The sequence below is a fragment of the Callorhinus ursinus genome, unplaced genomic scaffold (genome assembly GCF_003265705.2).
Source record: "Callorhinus ursinus isolate GAN/ISIS: 27379988/994484 unplaced genomic scaffold, GSC_fseal_2.0 scaffold63, whole genome shotgun sequence".
Lineage (NCBI taxonomy): Eukaryota > Metazoa > Chordata > Mammalia > Carnivora > Otariidae > Callorhinus > Callorhinus ursinus.
The window spans coordinates 1,971,222-1,995,788 of record NW_027397125.1 but is presented as its reverse complement, the minus strand read 5'-3'; the positions used below and the strand labels follow the sequence as shown (position 1 = coordinate 1,995,788).

Sequence of the window (24,567 nt, the reverse complement as noted above, 5' to 3'; positions counted from 1 at the left end):
AACATCAGTCGAGTGTGTAGCACTTTTTCCAAGTTTTAACAGATCTTCTAGGTTCAACACACCTACATCAGAAGTAGCTGCAAACCGTGGATTCAGGGAAGAAAACCCACGGCAGAGCTGTATGCCTGCCACCATCCACAGGTGTGTCCTCATGGGAACGTACACATATGTATCTGCACACATGTTCGAGAATGCCAGACAGAATTTTTGTTAGGTACTACACATTCTCAAACTATACCTTGCAAGACAGTAAGTCCAGTCTGGGTTTAGTGCTAATACACATCGTGGCATCCTGATGGCTTCAAGACAGATGTCCAGGCTCTGAAACAAAATTTGCTGTCATTACCCAAGTACTTTAGGGAAAGGATGTTGGCCTGATTGTCTGAACATCAACTCTTTAAGTCGCATCTAGATTTTTGGACATAGAGCCATCTTATCTGAAGGAAGCCTCTGTTTACACACCAGGACATCATGACCAACTCAAGTCCTAGCATTTTTCGCCAGGAACGTTTATTTCGGAAATCGAAGGTTCTAGCATCCCCTAGATAAAGTCAAACAAATCAGCCGCCGTGTAGCCTACTAGCGACACCAGGTGGGTACCTCATTCCCTGTATAAGAAAGCTCAGTGATGGGAGATAGAGGATCCCAAGTCAGAGGGCTGTTCTAACATAATCCTTCAAGAGATACAGTCCTGGGGCTTGTAGCTCCCAGCCGTGAGGCCCTGCCAGGGAGGCTGTGCTCCTCCTCCCTGTCTCACGGCCATCACGAGGCCTCCTGCAAACTGCATCTGCCACATAACTGACGCATAGAACTGTTACAGGCCAGGTGAGGGGGAATTTCTGTGCACCAGCAGAGGTTATGAGACTATTATTGATAAATCTTTCTCATGAAGAAAATCTCCTGTTAATTTGGATTGAACCCATGTGACACCATACTGGAAATACATTGCTCTTGGGATTGCCCTACGTGGCCTTATTAAAACCAGCTCATGAAAGGCCGTCGCAGACCCTGGGTCACAGGGCATGCCTGGGCTAATGGGACTGTTTCTGGCCAAAATGCTGCCTGGGAACTGGGAAGTTCTGGAAGATCCCTCTAGAGACAATCATTGTCTCATAGAATTTTGCTAATTGGCGAAAAAGTTGCATGAGATTTCTTGCCCTGCGATTAGAAAGCCATATCCTTCCGGTTCCGTTCATCTCAGTCGAGTTCCTCAGATAAGCAGGTCTGTAGTAAGAGCCTTGTAGGGACATTAGTGCTTTATTGTAGATCATTATACTCAGGAGATTGACCTATTTCATAATAACCATGAGTATCGGACTTGTCCTCAAATTTGTATCATTATTAACCTCTCTGTGGTCTATTCATCTACTCTTCTATAAATCAAATATTTCTTTAAAATTTTCTCCTATTGTCATGAAGCACTAGCTTAGTAAGTACTTCACTTGTATGCAATTTTCCTATAACTATGTCTCTGATGATTTTGGTTGATTGCCCATATGCATTTTGAGCCTGCTACACAGTTGTCTGAACAATCCAAACCTAAGGGCCTATATAAGCAGATATTAAGAGGCTTACTTGCCTTTTACACAGAGTCTTGGCCATCTGAGAGCGTATCTAAGATGTCATTGTGAGATTACCTGACATTTGTGACCAAGCTACCCTGGAAAACTTGGGTTTTGCACCTGCTTTGATACACTCATTCTTTTTTCTAGCCCAGTGACAAAAATGACAGGTCATGTGAAACCTACCCTTGTGACATCTTTATCTTAGTGGCTTTCATCGGAGTATGCCTGCTACTACATCCGTTTTAAAATGTGTATGTTCCCGGGTGACATTTGAAATACTTAACAATGGGTATGGCATGGGCTGGGACCGACCAGAACAGAGGCCAACCTGACCCGTCAGCTGCATGGGTGTCACACATGTCAATTCCTTGTCCAGTTCATGGGTAACTTCTCACTCGAGTCCTAGCATGGTACGCTAACTCCATGTTTGGGGTCAAGACCTCATTTATTCTTCTTCAGACATTTTTACTGGATGTGTTAGTTGTTTAATAACCCAAGTTTAAAATCCCACCTTAGACATGACGTTGTTCAACCCCACCAGCTGAATCGTTGCACATACTTGGAGGCCTTACTGGGACGAGGGCAAATGAAAGAGGCAGGTGTTGGGTAGCTAACGTACCTTGTATCCTGTACGGTGTTTCCATGTGATTAATACTGACTCTGTTGTTTGTGTGTTACCCCTTGAAGATGTCTGGATGCTCTTTCCATTTGTAACAGGGGGTGGGATTGCTCGGGGTTGACTTTGGCGGGGCCTGGTTATTGTGCTTTGTTACGGTGTCGTTGCTTTCACCAAACAACTTCCTTGGGACTGTGCTCCATCTATCACCGCCTCCTCCTCTCGGGCTTCGGCAACAAGAAGAGAAGGCAGCAGTGCCTGGGAAATGATGAGACACGGCTAGTGTTAGTATCACGGCAGGGCCCGAGGGGACAGACACACACGTGCCGGAAAAGGCCACGCTGCCTGGTCAAGCACTGTCCACACCCGGCCCTCACCGCTGGCTTCTCACGCCCTGAATCTTGGTGAGAGCCTCAGAAATGGACCTTCGCTCCGTGTCGGAGGATTTAGAGACTAAAAGCTGAATTACGATGTCACGGCCATCATTTTAGTCTCACATGTCTGCTTTGGAAATGTTTAGACATTTTGGCAACATTACCATTCTGAATTTGGATTTGATGATCGCCTTGGGTATTGTTAGTTTAAAGGTTGTTGTGACACGTTACATGGCGAGTCCAAGTAAAAAACTGCAAGTCCCTTTTCAGTCTGCCCTTTGACCGGGGAATAATTATGGGGTATTTTTTCATCTCCAAGTACCACACCCAACAAATGCAGAGTCCTTATAGGACAGTTTCCGTAAGAGAAGCAGAGATAGTACTGAAAGACCTAGCTGGAAGGGACATGAAAAATCTCCTGGTCTAGTTCCTCGGCTTATAAGCAAGAAAACTGAGGCCCAGAAAAGCGAAGGTAACACAGTTAAGTGGCAGGTCTGGATTAGAATGAGAATCTTCTGCCTGCTGAGATACTGTGCTTTCGACAGCGCCACGCCCCTCTTCCCGTGTTAGATTCCGCTAGGCTCACAATCAGATGCTGGAAGGAGAACGTGTTGATACAGGATCGGTCCCTTTATTCTCTTAACTGCTCCCTCACAGAATTCAAAACACTTAAAATACTTTGCTAATTGAGATTTTCGTCTTGTGCAAACACAGGGCATTTTTGGAAGTTGGAGAACAAAGCAACCCAAGGTAAACAGAGCTATATAGGCTTTGGACTAGTGTGTAACAAATGTGCTTGGCCCGCATGGTTTGGAAGTGTTAAATTAAAGGAACAATTTAGTGATAGTCCACCTTGGGGGGATGTGGTTTTGTGGAGTAACATGTCCTACACTGTTCTACCAGAATTTGGAATTTTTCCATGAAGACGTACGGAAATCTGATGTTGAATATGAAAATGGCCCCCAAATGGAATCCCGAAAGGTGAGTTTAGCAGATCTGTGTTCCAAATGATACCGTGCAGATTAATTCCCTTCTTTTGCAGATCCATTTCTGATTAATATGTGTGTGGTTTCCCTCCTTCATTGTCCCTCTCAGGTTACCGCAGGGGCTCTAGCACCTCTTGACCATCCTAAGTGGGAAACAGCAATGGGGAATGGTATTTCTGATGCATCAAGAACCTTAGAGTACAAAACAGACATCCAAAAGAAGGAAAATTCCATAGCCAACAAGAGTTTATTTAGAGACAGTAGAAACTACTCCCAGAAAAATGTGTCTAAGGTCAACTCCAGCTACCCTGGCACTAGTCCATTGGAAGTTGAAATAAACAAAGGACCTAAGAGCTCAGGACCACAGCACCCTCTATGTGACACTGAGCATCAGAAGATGAATTATGGAAAGACAAAGGAGATGATGAGTCTAGAAGGACCAGAAAATACAGATAGGTGTGACCTTCACTCTCCCACTAGGTCAACTGAATTGAGCTCATGTGATGTCAAAACTCAAGATCAAGAGGTTCCCATGACAGAGTTCGGCCAGGTCGTTCTGAGACCTAAGGGGGCACGGCATGTGAACATGAACCTCAGCGAGGATGGAGAGTCGACCCCGAGTTCTCCCACTGAGGAAAACGCGACCCCCGACAACATTGCCTTCATGATTACCAAAACCGCAGTCCAGGTTCTCTCCAGTGGGGAGGTCCGAGACATAGTGAGCAAAAAGGGGGAAGATGTACAGACGGTTAATATTGATGCCAAAAAAGAGACAACTTCCCGACAAGGAGGAACTGAAAACGAAGAGCCAGTCGTGTGCCTGGACAAGAAACCAGTTATCATCATCTTTGACGAACCCATGGACATCCGGTCTGCGTATAAGAGACTTTCGACCATATTCGAGGAGTGCGATGAGGAATTAGAGAGAATGATGACAGAGGAAAAGATAGAGGAGGAGGAAGAAGAGGAAAACGGAGACCCAGGGGTCCAGAACAATGCTTCCCGAAGGTTCCCCGAAGAGGTGGCCTCTGGCGGCCCTGGACCGGCGCGGCAGGCTGACGGGGAGTTACAGCCGCACTGCCTGTCGGCCAGGGCTGACGCATCACGAGGACAGGAAATGAATAAAAGGGAGTGGGGCAAGTTCAGCCAAGCAGATTCTCCAAGTTCAGAAAGCAAGGGCGACGGGACAGATGACCAGTTTGAAAACCCCAAGAAGAAGTTCAAGTTCAAATTCCCGAAAAAGCAACTGGCGGCTCTCACTCAGGCGATTCGCACAGGAACCAAAACGGGGAAGAAGACTTTGCAGGTGGTGGTCTACGAGGAGGAGGAGGAAGACGGCGCCTTGAAGCAGCACAAGGAAGCCAAGCGATTTGAAATAACTCGGTCTCAACCCGAAGACACCCCCAAAAGCATGCTTCGGAGACCAGAGCCGCCCGGTCCAGAGAGCCCAGCCCTGATTTCCAGAACTGATGAAATTCGAAAAAATACCTACAGGACGCTGGACAGCCTGGAGCAAACTATTAAACAGCTTGAAACCACCATCAGTGAAATGAGTCCAAAAGCTCTAGTTGACGCTTCATGCTCTTCCAACAGAGATTCTGTTGCAAGCTCACCCCACATAGCCCCAGAGGCCTCTCCCCGCTCCCTGCTAGTTCTGGATGAAGCTCCCACTGCCCCAGAGCCCCCCTCGTCCGTACCTTCGGCTTCACGTAAGGTATCTTGGTCTGATGGAAAGTGAAAAGACCCAGCTGCTTTCTTACATCTGCCATAATCACCATTAGCAACAGGTGTCTTGTGATTGACTTGCTTCCTTTCAGGTGGCTCGTTGTGTTTTGTTTTTTGTTTTGTTTTGTTTTTGTCTGTTCTCCACGATCCCTTTCTCTCACACTTTCTCCTTCACCTTCAAAACAACAACTAGGTGTCTAACAGCTAATCGATTCTCTTTTTATCTCTGTTGCTGATTGGTGTTGGGTAAACGCAAGGATGCTGGGCCGGTCATTTGCTGTTGAAATGATTGCTCTGATACTCACATTAAAATCCGTTTGATCAGTAGTGGAGCAGTTTATTCTGTTTGATTCTTCAAATTAACCCCAGTGGTGTCTCCTGATGTCCGTCTCCTAGATCTGTCCTGCATGTAGGGCTGTGGCTTCTCAACGTTGACCTTCTCTGCACACAGCGGGAGACCCTCGGCGATAACCCACTCATGTGCTTCTCCTTCTCTTCCTCCCCCGCCCCGCTGCTCCTTCCCCCAGGGCTCCGCTGGGACCCCGCAGACGAGCAGGATGCCAGTCCCCATGAGCTCCAAGAGCAGACCCGGAAGCCTGGACAAGCCTGGCAAGCCATCCAAACTGCAGGATCCCCGCCAATATCGTCAGGTAGTTTTACCTTAAACCCAATTTCGGATGGACGCTATTGCGGTTAAGAAGCAAGTTGCTGACTTAGTTTATACCAAATCTTGTGTTTTCCTTGTGAGATACGGTTTACATAGACATCCGGGATCTGGGGCATGAAGAAAGTCTAAAAAAACCTTTGTTAAACTTTCCACCACGCTTTTGCATGCTTACGACTATGTGACTCCAAAGTTTAACTGTTAACGCGGGGTGCCAGGCCCATTGGCTTTTCTTTGGTGAAGGGAGTCGCTCATCAGAACCCCTTGGGAAACCGAGGCACCCCTGTCCTTGACCTCCCCTGAAAGTCACCAGTACTAACGGATATGCTGACTGCATTGCATTCGAGGCACATTAACTGTCCATCACGATGCCCCAGCCCCACCCCCACCCCCGTGAGCACCCAGACGCATGGCCAGCCTAGCACCCGGGAACGGGGAGTGGGATCATGTGCCTGTTCTCACCGACGACACCTGTTCTTCCTTTTTCTCCCTCTTCTGCACATCCTGCGCTCTGTGCTTTGGGGGTTTCTGCCAGGTCCAGGACAGCACAACGGGACTTAGCTCAGGCCTTGAACTGGTTCGGTTTGGTTTGGTCTCTGTGATTTAATGATTCTCAGAAGGGCTGTGTTGCCAGACCCTCTGGATCGATCGTGTTACCAGCTCTCTGACAAACTGTCTCCCGCCATCTTTATTCACAGGCTAATGGAAGTGCTAAGAAAGCTGGTGGGGACTGTAAGCCTACTTTCCCCTCCTTACCTGCTTCTAAGATTCCAGCCCTTTCTCCCAGCTCTGGGAAAAGCAGTTCTCTGCCCTCTGCTAGTGGCGACAGCTCTAACTTGCCTATTCCACCTACTACTAAACCATCGGTTACTTCTAACCCTCTCAGCCCCCAGACAGGACGATCTGCCCCCTCTGCCTCCCTCATCCCCTCTGTCTCTAATGGCTCCTTAAAGTTTCAGAGCCTCACTCATGCAGGTAAAGGCCACCATCTCTCATTCTCGCTGCAGACTCAAAACGGCCGAGCAGCCCCTTCCCCCCCCCTCCTCCTCCTCCTCCCCGCCCTCCCCCGCCTCCCCCACGTCACTGAATCAAGGTGCCAAGAGCATCAGGACCATCCATACTCCCGGCCTCACCAGCTACAAGGCACAGAATGGAAGTTCAAGCAAAGCCACCCCATCCACAGCAAAGGAAACCTCTTAAAGGCCAAATCCTGTTAGGCACAAGTCGGAGTTACATTTAAAAAAAAATATATTTTTTTTTTCAACAGTCTTCAACAGCTGTTTTCACAAGAGAATGTACCATATTGCTGTACTGTGAGGCTTAATGCTAAGTATGTGCTAAATACTGGATGAATAGATTTCAGTAAAGCTCGTTTGTTTTTGTTTTTGTTGTTTTTACTTTGTTGCTGTTGTAATTACAGTGTTTACTGTCTCTATTCCATACCTGTTACATGAAGTAAGCATGTGTTATCAAAAGAGTGGCTGGCAGGAAAGAAGAGTGAGTGTGAGACTGGGCGGGGTGGGGGGGGAGATGTATTCAGCATGTAAAACATGTATGATTCCAGAATTTTAGTATGTTTTGTACAAAAATATTTTTCATTACGGAGACTAGACGTGAACAGAGAAATACACAAGTGTGACTATACAAATTGTAAAACAGATACTATAATATTTCCTTTTATTTTAGTGTTATTTAGCTTTATTACAGATTTCTATTTTTGTCAGAACTTCATGGTTCCTTTCGAGATCCTTTTTGCCAAAAACATTTTGATACTATAGCATTGTACATGTGAAAGTAGTGTGCTAGACAATATGCCCTTAAACTTCTGCACAAGCCAACTCAGAGGCGCGTGTAGAAGGCAGTTTATCAGTCCTGTTGCACTGCCATGAAAATTAGGTATGGTGATTTGCAGCCCAAGCAAGCGAGCTTTCTTTACTTTTCTTTCGTTCTCTTTTTTTCTCTTCTTTTCGTTTTTTTTTTTTCTTTTTTAACATATTGGGATTCTCTAGTTGCTTTCTTTGCAGTATCGAACCCCTTCCTTTGTTTTCAGAGACCTGGCAACCCACACTATTGCATTGTGGATTTTAACATGTACACTTCTGTACGGTTCTGTCAACTGATCAGCTTTTGTACATATATAAATAGACATCAGAAATACTGGATGTGACAGCACAGAGTAGTTTTCCCACACCAAAGTTAATTTTTATGCATGCTTTAAAACTCTTATCTCGGGATGGGCAGAAATGGGGGCTCCCCGTACATTTTTAAAAAGCAACAAGTTTGCACAGCTGGAGTGTTTTTTGTAAATAAATGTATTTGTATAACACAGTCATGTAATATACAGAACTATAAGCAGAGACTTTGCAAAACTAAATAAAGGGCTGCATGCTTATTTTTTTGTACGTCGTCCCTCGAACTACTTCCTAGTCAGAGAACAAGTGTAACTATCACCGAGTTAAATGGTTTGGGTTTTGAGGACATTGTCGGTGACGTGTAACCGGACACGAACTGGTTTTCTGAGTCATGCTGAGTTCCTGATAAATGCATTGCAAGCGTGGTGCCTTCTGGTGTAACCTGTTGACACTCATCTCTGCGGCTTACCCAAGGCTTGCCTACCAGAAAGCAAACCTGGGGACAAAGTTTCCACCCTCATTGACCAGAGGGGCTCGTGTTACTTTCTCTTTTTTAATTTCCAGTAGAAGTAAAGTAGAAATAAACCATCATTGTCACTATCATCTTTTGGAGTTCTCAATTTTAAAAAATATCGTCCGGGTAGAGAGACCCATGCGAGTCAACATGACACTCTGTGTATTCATTTGAAAAATGGGAAGAACAGTTAGTGCAAATAACACCAAAATTATGAATCACAAACAGGAACAGTCTCAGGGAGCTGCCTATTGCTTTTTGCCTCCAAAATATTTAACTTGGTTTGATGTAAAGGGTAAATTATTATTACTTTAGCACCTGGTTGTTAGTGGTCCTCAGCTTCAAGTGTACAGAGCTGGGATGCCTTCATCAGAAATAGTATATTCTGTCTCTCCTCATATGAACTGTAATCACAGGTCTCAGGGAGGGCTCGGAGAGTCGTCATCTTAGAGTTTGTAGGCCTAAAATGTTGCAACACGTCCACCACGTCCCATCACAACTCAACAACTATGTTAAAATACATACAGCAACCAGCTGACTCGCACCAGTTTATTTGCTCCTCTGTACGGACAAGCTGAGAATTCTTTGTAAGCAGCTAACCACAGGTGGTGGCTCCCATCCTCAGTTTACCCTCCAACTTCCCAGAGTGCTGGCAAGGCTCTACAGGGGATGGTCAATTGCAGCCGATGTCATGAAGAATGGGACATGTCCCCCAGGTAAGGAACAACTCAACACAGCTCAGGCATAACCCTGAGACCCAGCAAAGTGCTGCCTGCCTCCTCAGGACCTTGGAAACTGAGGGAAACTGAGTCCAGGTGTGTGCGGGCTGCCTCTGACAACACTTAACGGAAAGGCACCTTGGTTCCTTTAACAGCTAAAATGGGTGATGCTGGGTAGGAGCTGCTAGGTTTTCAGATTTTGTTCAACCACTATTAGACTCTCGCTACATTATCTTTGAAGCTCATCATCCAACTAACAGATTGTTGCATCTGAAAAAAATACTCTTGGAAATAAACCATAGGGGCTTCTCAGATTCATTCAACAATCCATCAGCCCGTGCTGTGTGCTGGTTGTGCAGCCTGGGCCATGCCTCAGTTTCTCATCTGTGAGTGGAGAATAATAACAGAACCTACCTCATAGGATTGTTGAGAAGATTAAATTCGATGTGTGGAAAATTCTTAAGACAGAGCCTGACGGGCACCTGGGTGGCTCAGACGGTTAAGCGTGCGACTCTTGATCTTGGTTCAGGGCATGATCTCAGGGTCATGGGATTGAGCCCCTCATCCGGCTCCACATTGGGTGTGGAGTGTGCTTAAGATTCTCTCTCTCCCTCCAAAAAAAATAATAATCAATAAATGTTTTTAAAAATTAAGAAAAAAAAGCCTGACACAGATGCACACTCGATAAAGGTTAGGACTGTTGGCCTTCTCACTGCTATACTCATTAACTGGACACTGTTCCTGTTCTTAAAAGGCTTCCATCTAGTTGTGGAAGGGGTGGCACAGACATGGGCAGGCAGAGAAGTCAGACGAACCTAACGGTGGGCAGCGGGAGTCCAGAGGAGAGGTGGTTCACCGAGGTGATGGCATTTGGCCCTCCCTGGTACAATACAGAACTTTTAATAGCGCTGCAGCATTAAAGAGACTGCCTTTCTTTCACTGCTACCTGTGACTCCGACTCTTTCCAAAGCAAAACAAAAGATTGACACCGTCTTGCAACATAAGCCAAGGTCCTAGAATCACGGCTACGAAAGAGTGGTCCTTTTGCGAGGTTGCGTTTTCAGGATTGGGAGAAGGTGTACCCCCAAATCACCCCAGCCAGACTCCCCAAATGGTGGGAGGAGTTGATGTCCACACCTAAGCTGAGTACCAGGGGCAAGACCCGTGAGGAGAAGTAGACACGTCCTCTGGGCTCCCAAAGCGGCTTTGGCCATGCCTGTCCCCAGTCTGCTTCCCAAGTGCCCCACTCTGTAATTCAAACTAACTTCTTCCCCTCTCCATGGCTCTGAAAATGCGAAAGCATTTGAGAGCAACCAAGAAGCTTTTTTGGAGGGAGTGGAGGAATGCAGACTGCTTCAACCAAAAATTCCAGAGGTCATTTTGCAGAAGCAAGCAGGTGACATTGTTGGGGAAACACACCCTGGGCCACAGGCAACAGTGAGCTCTGATCTATGCTCCTGAGAAGATAATGTCCCAAAGAAAGAAACTGATCATGTGAGCACTTTTGAGGAGGGAACCCCAGATCTGCCAGGGCTCACGGCCATCTAGCTCGAAACAAAAGCTCATCCTGATGACCTGGAGGTTAGAAGGTCAAGTTAGGCTCGACACACTGCACGAAGAAGGCGGGGGAGCTTCCAATGCATTCCTAGACTTACACAAAATGCTTAATTTGTTTAATTGCCTAGCACTGATGGGGAAGTCCTTGGTCCTCACGCCTGTGAACACATCAACAATAACTGCCATCTGCTGCCTATTTATGGGCCAGGTTATGCTGAAGGGTTTTGCACATACCGCCTTTTAATCCTCACAAAAACCTTGTGAAAAAATTACTGTCATTATCTCTTCCCCGTCGTGCTGTAGAGAATGGGCTGAGTAAGAGAGAAAAGGAACGGTGCGCGTTTGGGATGAGGCGGACGTATAGGCATCTGACCGTTCTGCTTGGGATCGGGGACCCTCAGGTTGTCTCCGAAAGGACTTGCCAAGCAGTTTTTCATTCCTGGACCAAACGATAGAGCATCTTTAAAACAAAAACAAAAACAAAAACAAAAACTCGTTCATTTAGGCGTCATGACAAATTTTGGCTGCCTCACCTTCAAAAATGGGCAGGTAGAGAAGCACTCAGCTTAGGGGGTTAATATTCTCATCCGGCGTCACTTGGAAGGCAGGTGAAGCTGGGTCGTTACCTGGGATGACCAATTTCTTTTTCCCTAAGCAGGTGGACGAAAACCCGAAAGCACCAGGGCCAGACGGTAGGAAAATCAACCCACCTGCCAGAAAGGCCCCCGCCCCGCCCACTCAAACCACGCCCCTGCCCCGCCTACACTCCGCTAGGCCACGCCTCTCCCTCGCCCTCAGTCCTCTGCCCAGGCAGAACCTGGTTGCTACAGCACCTTCAACACTCAGTCCCGGACCTAAAGGGCTCCCAAGCGCCCCTCAAAGGCATTTCTAGGAGTTTTATTTCCCGACACATCCCAGGCACCAGGCACGGGACTTGCGAGTGGGCAGCCCCTCAGAGAGTCTTTGAAATGCGAGGATGAGGGTCTCAGTCTTACCGGATCCTGTGCTCCCTTTTAAGTTACAAATGCTTTGTAGGAAATAAAATTCTTGTTGATATATCCTACCTACTCACGTAGTTTCAAAAACTAAGCAAAACAATCTAGTGCCCTGTCGGTTATATAACGAAGCCATCACGCGGCCACACGCATGAACAGAACACAGCAACAGATGCATTTGCTTCATCTGGAGACTCAAACCCCAAGAACGCTTTGTTAATGTGACTTTTCCCCCAGAGAGTGAATGACTCTGAAGCTTCAAAGCAAATTCTCCCTCATTTTACACCTTCTTGGAAAGTTTTTTGCGTATTTTAAGAATGCCCAAAAGCTTATTTGTAAAGCAGAATTGGCCTGAAGGCTCAGATCATTGTAAATAGGTTTTTCACTCACATGAATGTTCAGTGGGACGTCACCAGGTTCTGCTGGAGGGGGCCGTTCCTGGCCGACCACGGCAGGCCACACCCACGCCACACCTCATCACTGGGACAACTTCCAAGCTCTCCACAAATAACCTACACTTGCCTCTAAAGGGCAGAACTGCTTTGGCTGAGAACCACGGGGCATAGAGTAGTAAGGAACACACACTTCATTGCTGAAAAAGTCCGGGCAAACCCCAAGGGCGGTAAGGATCCAGCCATGAAGTTCCAGCCCAGTGAGCCCTTCTCCACAAGATGGCAACACTTAGGGGACACACTCGGGGCTCGGGTCCACTTGAATGGCCTGCCATTTCTGGAACTTGTTCCCGAAACCTCTAGCCATACTTATATTTATGCTCCCTCCATCCATGCCTGGAAGAGCAAGTGATTAACGACAGAAGAAACCCAACCTCTAAGCATTTGTAAGGAGGGAAGGGGCAGGAAATCTTAAGAAGATGGGGGCGGGGGGGGATGGATTTCTCTCTTCTAAATGTTGAAGCTCTGGGATTAGCAAGGTGCTGGGTCATTTAGAACCAGAACTCTGCCTTGCCACAGACACCATCTCCTCTCCCACCTCACATGAAAGTGGGGGAAACAGGCTGATGGCCAGTGGGATACACCCTAGCAGCAGCAGAACCTAAGAAAGCCCGATCTTGCATTTGGGATAAACTCTCCTCGTGTTCCAGGTTCACAAACTTGGCCGCCCCCTGTGATCACAAGGCTGGGACCAGGGTCCCACCCACAGAGAGTCTAAATCAGGGAGGACAAAGGCTCTGTCTGTGCAGGGGATTATCATCAAACCTTTCCAGGCGATTCTAATGGGAAGCCAGGGCTGAGAACCTGGGTCTCACACTAGAATGCAGCGGCCCCAGAAGTAATGAGAAGATGTTGTCTCTTAAAAAATAAAAGGTGACTGTTACCCCAAGATAGCAGATTCAAACTTGAAAAGCATTTCAATTTTTTTTTTCCAACTTTCCAACTGTTTAAATTGGAAAGTCACCAGTACTAACCAGTTCACTACTGGACATCGTCTTTCCCTCCCAACCGACAGTGTGGCTCGGTGGACCTAGAGCTGTGCTCGTGTTTTGACCCTTCCAGTGCTGCCGGGTCTCCCAACACTGGCTACACTTAGGGCTTGTTTGTTTGCAGGTAGCCAACAATTCGAGTATTCAAGTGCCTTTGGAGTGAAGGTACATGACACTGTACCTCCTCCCTTAGCCTCTGGAGATGCCCCGAGTCCCCACAATGGTTCCTAATAGTTGGTTAAATGAGACATTTCAAGTGCCCTTGTTACAGAGGTCCCACCTGATGGTGAATTCCAATTTAGTGATGGGTTTCAAATGGTGCATCTAGGTCTCCGTTTGCAATATTATGAACGTATAGTATAAGCAAAAAGAAAAGCAAAAACAAAGTGCAGAATCACTCCTTTTGGGGAGGAGACCCGTGGGAGGGTGACGCACATAGGTATGAAAACTCTTTGAGTGATACGGGATCTGAGGACAGGGCGGAGAGTTCAGAAGCCCACGGTGAGCAGAGGAGGACCAAGCAGGAGAAGCCTATCTCCTACTTCCACCTCGGTCCGGTGAGAAGGTCAGAGGGTGGTGTGTAGTCTCCCAGATTTAGGTTAGAAACGTAGGCGGAGGGGCACCTGGGTGGCTCGGTCGTTAAGCGTCTGCCTTCGGCTCAGGTCATGATCCCAGGGTCCTGGGATCGAGCCCCGCATCGGGCTCCCTGCTCCGCGGGAAGCCTGCTTCTCCCTCTCCCACTCCCCCTGCTTGTGATCCCTCTCTCGCTGTGTCTCTCTCTGTCAAATAAATAAATAAAATCTTAAAAAAAAAAAAAAAAGAAAGAAATGTAGGCAGAGCCAGGCCCACGCCAAGAGGGCTTCTCCCCTCCCAAGAGCCCCTAGTCTGTCCCTGAAGGGTGGCCCAGCACCTTAGCCCAGCTCCCGGCCCCCAGTTTCTCTCTTTCTTTCAGAGAAGACCTTCTTGGCTGTCACCCCCCACCCCTCCAAGCCTGCCGGCTTCCGTTCCCTTTCCTGGGGCTCTTTCCCCGGCTGATCTAGTGTTCATCAGACTGCACTCCCCAGGGCGAGAGTGTGGGGCCTCAGCGCCTCTTGCCTCCATACCCCTGGTCTCCTCTAAGACAGAAAGGGCCTCCCCGGCAGGGTCCCCGTTCTTTCCGAAGCAGAGGGCCCTGTCTACCTCCTGTACCTTGAGAAGGGTTTTCTGCCCCAACGTCTGGAGAAAACCAAAGCAAGAGGGTATATTTTACTCATAAGAAAGAGTTCACTAACCTGGAAGTGGAGTCAGGGAAGGAGACTTCCAGGAATAAATAGATCACTGTATAGTGACTGCAATCAGACTTTCTCCATTTCCACAGAGGACTAGAATCACGCAGTGGAAGGGCTCTGCCAGGTCTGACACACTTTCCACATTCTTTGGAGAAAGAATGTTCTTTCAGAGAGTGACTCCAGAGGAAGAGGCCATGCTCTTCTCTGCCCTTCTGCAGGGCCCCTCTCCGGGAAGTCTGGATCAGGGCTCCTGCTAGGAGCACCCTCTTCTTCAATGCATTTAGGGTAGTCAGAATTATACGGTGGTGTGAGTGGTCAGCGCAATCAGTAAGTACAGGGATTAATGTCTGTGCGTACACACGGAGGGGCCCAGCGCTGGACCTGCTAAAACCCACGAAGGACCATGCTCCTCTGTGGAGACACAGGCTGGTGGAGAGGGAGTGGGAAGCTCATGCTGGTCCTACCGTTCACGTCACCCAGAGCGAGGATGTAGTAGTCCCGGAGTCTGCATGGTCTTAGCAAACTACTGTTCACCTGCTGCCACCTGGTGGCCATGCCTGGCACTTCCTCTAAGGGACTGACGAGAGCTCTGCTTCTCACCCCATCTCTCCACTTCTTCATCTGTTTTGGCCACGGTTTGAGAACTGCACAACCCACCAGCAGCGTGCAGCCGTGGCCCCGGCAGGAAGTGTGAGGTAGGTGGCATTGGTCCTCATCGCAGAGTCTCTCCGACCCGCTCACGACCTCTCATTACTCCTCTTTGGGGGGAAAGTGATGGTCCCCTAAGGAACGAGAAAATTCACTCTCCCTTCCTAGTACTGCAAGGGGAGAGGAGGGCAGCGGGGACGCGAAGAGCCCAGCATCCAGGGGCCGGCTCCCAAGCCTCGCAGGGCAGGACCCGTGGACTGAAAGTGGGTGCCCCCCACTGCTCAGAGATTGAAGCCTGAACCCCCTCCATGTGAGGGTGGGAGAGAATGAAGTCAGATGAGGTCATGAGGGTGAGGCTCCCAAATGCACACAAAATGTGTCCCTGTTACATTTCCGCCTGTTCGCCTCCACAGATCATTCCAGGTACATTTAGATAAAATCCAAATTCTTTAGGGGGGCCCATAGGGCTCTGCTGAGCGGCCCCTGACAACACCTCCTACACCCCCCCCCCCCCAAAAGGACACTTTTTGCCCCGTGGCGGAAAGCAAAGACAGCCTCTGTGGATCAGGCACTCCCAGCTTGGTAACGCTTGTCGTGAGAATGGCGGGGGAGGTGCGGGAATGTCCCTCCGTAACAAGGGCTCACGCGCTACCAAAAAAAGGTGGACAACTGCCCTGACATCGTTTCGAAGTGCCGCTGTCAGCCCTTGGCTCGTCCAGGCCCTCCGATGTCCGCGCTCACGGTGTGAAAGCCACGACCCCTCGGCGCCTGCGGTGTCCCCGTCGCGGCCAGGTGGCCTCCAACGGCGGAGGAAAGAAGAGAGGCGACGTCAGCCGTGGGGCGTGGAAACCTCACAGGCCGGGATGGGGGCGGGGGGAGGCCCGGCACATGCGCGCTGGAGAAGCTCCCCCGAGAGGCCGAGCGCGTAGGTAACGAGGGGCCGCGCTACCTGGACGGTCCACCAGGTGGCACTGCGCCCTCTGCCGGGCTCTCCGCGGCGGGTGGGGACGAAGCGCGAGGGTCTTAACTGGAACCTCCGGCCTCCCTCATCAGCCCGGGGTGGGATGTGACCTGCTCTTCTGAGTCATGTGTGCCCGGGAGTTGAGGGGCAGGTGACCTGAGAATATTCCCTTCGCCTAGAAGAGAATCATCTCTTCCCAATGTGACCTGGGGTCTTGAGATCTCTCCAAAATGCTGTAGGAACCCCGAGATACAGAAACTGCTCCATGGTGAGGGGCAGTAAGCAGAGTCTTGATGGGTGAGCCGGAAGTCATGAGGCGAAGAGGTGGATAAAGTACCTCATGCTACACATGTGGCCGAAGGGCGCCATCTTGGGAGGACTGGTATGGCGGAGCCTGGGGAGCAGCCTGTGGGGTGAAGGGGGAGACTGGATCCTGGACACTGCGCTCAGAGGTTTTGTCTAATAATTAGTTCATCTCGACCAGCCTCCGGTTATTCTGGCTCTTTGCCCTTGAGGAGGCCCTGGCCACGGCCCCCTAAAATCACCCTTGGGGCTTAAAAGAGTGTGTGGTCTCCCGCACCGTTGACCTGCCTCAAGGGCACAAAACCTGCAATGTCACCAGCTCTGTGGTGTCCCTCCTTATCTGGCAATTGTGTGAGATCCTGTGGGGGAAAACTCAAGGCTGTCCTCAGAGAGAACTCAGCATCTGGCAGGAAAGGCAGGACGACGAACGGACACACACCACGGCAGTGCGGGTTCGGTGCATGGGGCGGTGGCAGCACGGAGCCGGACGGCCCTCGCCCACCCACAGGGGAGGAAAACTAGTGCCCTCGGAGAAGCGAGGCAAGGAAAAACTATATTTGGCTGGGCTGGTGCCTTAGGGAGGGAGCAGAGGCGATGTCATAAAAGTAGGGTGGAACCGTAATGAGAAAAGTCTTGCATACTAAGCGACATAATTAGTCATTTTCTTTGTGGGCAAAAGGAAAGTGTTCGTGGATTTTTTTAAGGCAGTTCTTTTTTTAAAAGATGTTATTTATTTATTTGAGAGACAGAGAGAGAGAGCACAAGCAGGGGGAGCAGGTAGAGGGTGAAGCAGGCTCCCAAGTGAGCAGAGAGCCCGATGTGGGGATTCGATCCCAGAACTCTGGAATCATGACCTGAGCCTAAGGCTGACGCGTAGCCGACTGAGCCACCCGGGCACCCATGTTCATGTATTTTAAACAAGAAAGTGACACAATTTGCATCTTGAAAACCATTTTGGAAGTGGGGTAGGGATGGATGAAAGGGGGTGGAGGCTCAGTCTTTCGAGGACCCACAACAACTAAAGGGACAGATCGCAGAGATTAATAGGAAGAAGGACTCCATCGGTGCCTAATTAGATGTGTGGAGACTGTGTTTCCATGTGGCCCAGAGTCTCACTTCTCCTAACCCTTTGTTCCACCTCTGCCTTCCGCAAAATTAAAATATCCTGCTTGCCCGTGGATGAGATTCAGAAGAGGAAAATCTCTGAATCCCATCGACAGTATGCACCAAGCACATTTCCCCCCCCCTCATTCTGTTGCCATAGCAACACCAGATGCTGCTGGCGCTGAAAAAAATTGACAATATTAAAAAAAAAACAACCACTTTTATTTTTTTAACTGCAAGACCAAGGTTTTGAAACATTAATTCAATTACTTTCTCAAGTTCAGGCACACCAAAGCCTAAAGGAGGACAGACCTCCCAGCAAATGCCTTGACACTTTCCCAGCTGTGTCAAGGAACCGCCCTTCTGGGGGTGACCATGCCATCTGCCACCCCTGAGGTCTAGCTGCGCCCCCTTCCGGTCACCGCCAGAACTGTCCTTTCCTGGTAAGCCCTGTGGTGCTGACAGCCAGCTTGTTCTGGGAAGAAGAGCACACACCCTCATAGAGACCTGTGTGGCAGGCAGCCCAGCTGACAAGCAAGCTTACACGCATGTGAAGGTAGTGCAGGCCGCTGGGAGCACAGGCTCCCCGCCCCCCCGCCCCGCCTCTCAGTGACAGCCACTGAAACACGGGAATAGAAATGGCTCTCTGTCTGGCGATCTTCCCGCCACAGAATTGGAAAAGACCAGGCATTGCCTTGAGTAAGGGACCAGATCAGCTTACTTCCGCCAAGGCCTTTCCTCCTATCCTTCTCAGTGGGAAAAGGGCTGGAAAATGGTACCTGGGGGGCGGTGGCCATTATTCCAGGGATGGGGGAGAGGAAGGGGAGAAGGAGGCTGAAGAGAACAGAGGTGCCGGGGGTGATGTCATGGTGGCCAGTGTGGCTCTGAAGTCAGGAAGAGTGGCAGCAACGTCAGTGGTGGCTTCCAGAGCTGAGAAGCACCAAAGGGGAAAGAGAGGCCGAGTACAAGAAGAATCCAGGGGACATCTGCAAAGCCGGAGGGTTGTCAGTGAAAAAGCATTGAGGAAAACAAGAGAGATTGTCCTAGAATGTGGCAAGGGAATGACGGCCCTGGGCTCACTTCTAATCTTTACAGATTGTGGCACATTCTGTCTGTCTGCCTTGTTTTTAAGAAATTGCATGCACGGGGCACCTGGGTGGCTCAGTCGTTAAGCGACTGCCTTCGGCTCAGGTCATGATCCCAGGGTCCTGGGATCGAGCCCCGCATCGGGCTCCCTGCTCCGCGGGAAGCCTGCTTCTCCCTCTCCCACTCCCCCTGCTTGTGTTCCCTCTCTCGCTGTGTCTCTCTCTGTCAAATACATACATACATACATACATACCTTTTAAAAAATTTTTTAAAAAAAGAAAAATTGCGTGCATGGAGTGACTGTTTGGATTTCAAATAGGGATTGAGCTTGGAGGTATTGTGTAGTTTGAAAAATTGCAACCAACTAAAGCAGTAGCAACCAAAGTTGCAAGTAATTAAAATCATGCTTAAATTTTGTATGTTTGAAAGTATTTAAACAATCCAAAGTTGTGATCTCTATGTCTTCTATACTTCCTTGACACACTTCATTCACCCAGCAAATTCTCTCATTTTAGAAAAACCTCTGATAACACTGCAATCTAAAATCCTCAAGTGGCTAGCAGATTTTATTCAGACGCGTAATACTAACGTGATGTTTGCATTTACTTTTGTGCAAATTATAAAGGGATAGAAACCTCTGAGGTTGTTTTTTAAAGATTTTATTTATTTATTTATTTATTTATTTATTTATTTATTTATTTATTTAGAGCATGGTGGGGAGGGGCCGAGGGAGAGGGGAGAGAAAATCTCAAGCAGACTCCCCGCTGAGCGCAGAGCCTGATGCAGGGCTCGATCCCACGACCCCGAGATCTCATGACCTGAGCCAAAACCAAGAGTCGGATGCTCAACCAACTGAGCCAGCCAGGTGCCCCGAAATCTCTGAGTTTTATAACTTCTAAAATTCTGTGTTGCTAAAACAAAAACCGGAACCACTGTGGTTGACTTGATGGATTGGAATGCCACTGCTAGGTATTCGAGCACACTGGGGGGATCTGACCTGCATGGAACACCACTTGTCATTCCTAGCTGCCTACTCTTACACCAGTGGCTGAACACCTCTGCCTCCATCTCCTCACCTGTGAGAGAGGGATAGGATGCTCCTGTATCATCTAGGAGGAGGTTCAGCTGCACGTGATAGAAAAGCCCAAATAAGATGGCTTACACCAGAGACAAGTGTATTCCTCTTGTGTCCACGCTGCCCAGACGTAGGGGCCATGGTGGGTGTGGCAGTCCACAGAGTCCCGTGCCAGCCTCCACCATGCGAGGCTCGCTGTCCCAGGTTACCTGGTGGTGTGAGAGGGCTTCTGGAGCTCCAGACTTCCAAGAGTGGAAAGAGGAAAGCTTGTAGAAGCACCTGCCGCTCCCTTTAAAGACACTTGCTGCAAGTTGCATAAACTGCATTTTCTGGACAGCCGGTGAGAACTTCGTCATCTGGCTGCCCCTGGCTGGGAGAGGGGCTGGGAAGTGCCATCTGCACAGATGCTGGGAAATAAGCAAGACAGTGCCACAATCTGTTTCCCTGGGCAACTGTGAGGATCAGTGTGTTCATGCATAGAAAACATGTAGAACGGAGGTTGCCTGACCCCCAGTCTCTGCTCACTTCTTGTGAGCTCTTAGCTTCGTGTGGTGGAGACAGGCGGTTGGGCTTCGGGGAAATGCTCGTCAAAAGAGCTCCCTCTTCAATGGTCTTTTCTATTCTTTTTTTTTTTTTTTTAGATTTTATCTATTTATTTGAGAGAGAAAGAGAATGAGCAGGGGAGAGGGAGAAGGACAAGCAGACTCCCCAGTGAGCAGGGAGCCCAACACGGGGCTCGATCCCAGGACCCCAAGATCATGACCTAAGACAAAGTCAGACCTTTAACCAACTGAGCCACCCAGGCACCCCTTTTCTATTCTTTCTTATCCCTGATTAGACTCTGGGATTGGGGCTGGAGAGAGAGGCCAAGGCATTGTAGCTTCTTTATTCAGGACATGTAGTTGACCCTGGAGTCAGGATGGTAACTCGGGCTTCCAGCAAAGACTGCAGCACCAGCTGTGGGCCTGGGCAGGAGGGGGGAGCAGGCAGTGGGGCCTGGGTGGGCCGGAGAGCACCAGCTCCGTCTACAGGTGGCAAGGACCCCGTCTCTAGTCTGCTGAAATGTGGGACGGGTGGGGCCTTCCAGTTTTCAAAAAAAATCTGGATGTTTATGTGATATCTCTTTTTGTTCACCTTGACCATTCTTATTATGGCCACAGGCTAGCAATCAGTCCATTAAGACCACATGAGATGAAAATAATTAGGTAAGGGGCAGGCTGAGAAAGCAATCAGGAGCCGTGGCTGGAGGGCACCCTTTTGAAATGGGAGGCAAGCTTGCATAGGAGGAGAGCTCAGGGGGACAGCTCAGCAGGGTTGGCCTGTGGCGCGGTCCTTCGGTCTACAGAGGCTTCACAGCGGGGTAAGGAACGCAAGGAAGTTCGAAGGCTAAAGCGGCAAGGTCAGGATTTAAGTTTTGTTTGCATGATGTCTGCTCAGGTGGGCTGGAGGAATGGGAAGATTACTGTTTCCCAATATTAAAAATGTTACCTATCCTAGAAATATAATATAGCATTAATTTAAAAAAAAAGAAATAGGAAAAGAACAGTCATATTTCTATTTTTGTGTTTGAGTCTGCAAAGCTACATGGTTTGAGTTTTTGTTCTGTTGCCCCCGGTGAGAAATCTAGACACACAGGGAGGTTACCTTGTTCATTCCTTTTTTGACTGGGGATGAATCCTTCTCTGTTCGAATGATGTTTTCCCAGGATGGGGATGGGAAGTGGTGCTAATCAATACTAATCAACCACCAGGCACCGAGAGCATCTGGAAATCAAAGCCCTGGTCTCCGTCCCTCCGGATTCCACAGCAAAGGGGTCCTGACGGGCTCTATTTAGCTTTTCAGAACAGGTCATCATGGTAAATGGGAAGAAAATAATTGGATATTTCTCCTAAGAATTCATGCAAAGGAAAAGTCTGAAATGTTAAAATGTAAAAATGTCAACGCAGCCTAAGGGAAATTTTAATAGGTTTCTTCAAATCTTTCACTTTGGCCAAAATGAATACAGATAATGAACAAATTACAAATTTAAAGCTCTCTCCAGCTGCTTGAAAAATGAAATGAGGGAGCCTGATTTTGTTGGTCAACAATATAGTCTAAAAATGTCAAGCTCGTTGCCCAGGTTAACAGGTTTTGATTTTTTTTGGAGCCTGCGATTAACTACAGAAAAGTGAAATATTAGGTCATTTGGCCTCACAGTGGCTCTGGCTGGTTTTCCTTATGGATAGACTTTTATTCTCTGATTCTTAAGGTAAGGGCTCCTCTAAGAGAACTCTCCAGAGGCTCCTGTGACTCTATGAGCTCCTAGGAATCTTACGTTGACCTTCAAAGTCACAGAGTAAGTGGGCATCAAAATGCCTGATTCCTCCTCCTCCATACTCAGAAAAGCAGACTTTGGGAATTCTCAAAAATAGCAAAATATCACTTCGGTATATTGAACTGGATGCACTTCGTCAAATGTTTACCTTTTGGGCACAAAGACCATAATGATAAAATTATTAATCTATTATTGTGATTTAGATGAATAGAAATTATAAACGTATGCTTTATCATATGAAAAAACAATCACTGTGGGCAAGAGTCAGATTAAAGAATCAGACCTAAAGTTGCTGAGAGTAGATCTTAAAAGAAAAAAAAAATTGTAACTATGCGTGGTGATAGATGTTTACTGGACTTATTGTGAGTATTTCACAATATATACAAATATCTAATCATTATGTTGTACACCTGAAGCTAATGTTATATGTCAATTATATCTCAAGAAGAAGAAGGAGAAGGAGGGGAAGAGGAAGAAGAAGAGAATCAGACCTGATGGGGATTATTATTTCCTTCATTCCACATGTGAGGAAACAGACACAGAGAAGTTAGTTAGGTGCCTTGTTCAAATTCATCCAGATCTGAAGCCAGGGAGTTTGGTTCCTGAATTCATGCTAAAATAAATGTGCTTAATAGTTTGTAGAAATAAAAGAAAGCATAAAATGTGATTCAAACAAAAAGGGAGTTCAACATTGTGTAGGCTGTTTTGGAATTAAAAAAAAACCAGAACTTCTAAAAATGAGAGAAAAGTGAAATTAAAAACCCAATGGACAAACACTGCAGATTAGACATTGCTGAAAGTAAAACCATGAGCTGGAAAGTAGCTCTGAAAGTAGCCTCTTACCCGGATGCAACAGAGAGAAAGTGAGGCATAAAATATGAGCAAGAAGGCAAGGGGCAGGGAGCATCGAGTGAGTTCATTCAACAGACATTTAATAGGAGCTCTTGGAGGAGATAATACAGCAAAGGGGGAGAGCAAATATTAAGAAATGACTGAGAAACTTTATAGAATGGATGAAAGATGTCAATTCTGTTTCAGAGAACCAAATTCTAAGTAAGATGATAAAAAGAAATCCATACCTAGGTGTGCCTGGGTGGCTTATTCAGTTGAGCGTCTGACTCATGGTTTTGGCTTTGGTCGTGATCTCCAGGTCTTGGGATCGAGACCAGCATCGGGCTCCATGCTTAGAGCAGAATCTGCTTGAGATTCTCTCTCGCTCTCTCTCTCTGGCCTCTGCCCCTCCCTCTGTTCTCTCTCTCTCTCAAATAAATAAATAAAATCTTTTAAAAAATAATAAAATAAAAAAAGAAATCCATACCTAGACACATTGTAGCCAAGTGTCAGAACACCAAACACAAAAGGAGAATCTTAAGCTAGTGAGAGAGTAAAAATAACAGATTACCTACACCGACCCAGACCGACCGCTGATTCCCAACAGCAACACCAAAGTCCAAAGAGAATGGGTTAATATCTCATGACCCTGAGGGAAAATCCTGCTGTCAACCTATAGTTGTATATCCAGCAAAACAATCTCTCCTGAGTGAAGGCAAAATAATTACACTTAAAGATAAATAAAAGCTGAGAATGTTCATCACCAACCAACTCTCACTACAGGAACTTCTGAAGGATCTAAATATCCAACTCAGGTAGAATGATCCCAGATGATAGGCCTGCAGTGCAAGAAGGCATAGTAATCAATGAAAATGGCAAATATGGAAATAAATCTCAGCATTGCATTGACATTATAAAACAACAATAATGATGTCCACTTTATGGAGTTAAAAATAAAGTTCTGGAAAAGATAGTATATAAGTTGGGATAGGACAACTGGAAATAAAGTATACCTAGATCTTTGACTAGCTCGGGAGGAAAGTACAGCTGTTGGTTAACTTTAAATTTATTTAGTATGCATATTAAATATTTATTTAGTATTTAAATTTATTTAGTATGCATATTTCTGGGGAATCCACTAAGAGGATGTAGGCGGGAAATTGAAAGAGAGGAAAATATCATTCAATCCAAATTAAGGTGAGGATATAAAGGTAAAATAAAACAAGAAAAAACAGGCAATTCAATAGATGATTTAAGCCAATTAAAACCAACAGATGATAGAAACAAATCAATAAGCACCAGCAATGTAAAAAATACTAATTGTAGAAGTGAAATGATAGAGCTCATCAGACTAATTTAAAAACAGGAAGAAGGGAAGGGAAGAAAGTGCACTGTGTGCTCATTATGACAGACTTAATAGAGAGAGGCATAGAAAGGTGAAAGATAAAGGGATGGGGAAAATATACCAAGCAAATACAAACCAGAACAAAAGTAGGGTTGCTGTATTAATATAAAACAAAATACAAAACAGGATTTAAGTTAAAATAGAGATGACAAACATCACAAGGAAATGATAAAATTTTAATCATTGTATAATCACAAATGTCCTTCCGAGGGAGAGGCAGGGAGTTATAGCAATACTAAACTTGTAAGATGACACAAAAAGACTCCAAGAGCAAAACCAACCAA

General features: G+C 47.3%; 1 protein-coding gene and 1 long non-coding RNA gene across 2 annotated transcripts in view; one reads left to right on the top strand and one right to left on the bottom strand.

The window, feature by feature from the left end:
* Positions 1–8,847, top strand: part of KIAA1217 (KIAA1217 ortholog) — a 283,716-nt gene extending 274,869 nt beyond the window's left edge. The window contains 5 exon segments of the mRNA XM_025891962.2: positions 3,459–3,536; positions 3,651–5,255; positions 5,794–5,916; positions 6,629–6,961; positions 6,963–8,847. Of these exon segments, the coding sequence (XP_025747747.2) occupies positions 3,459–3,536; positions 3,651–5,255; positions 5,794–5,916; positions 6,629–6,961; positions 6,963–7,130 (2,307 nt within the window). The 3' untranslated portion in view covers positions 7,131–8,847.
* LOC141371271 (uncharacterized) lies at positions 1,244–15,997 on the bottom strand. Its single transcript, XR_012376087.1, has 4 exons — positions 14,560–15,997; positions 9,710–11,312; positions 8,895–9,037; positions 1,244–2,439 (listed from the first exon to the last, which is right to left on the bottom strand). It is a non-coding gene; the product is annotated as an uncharacterized lncRNA (long non-coding RNA).
* Between the last annotated feature and the right edge of the window lie 8,570 nt (positions 15,998–24,567).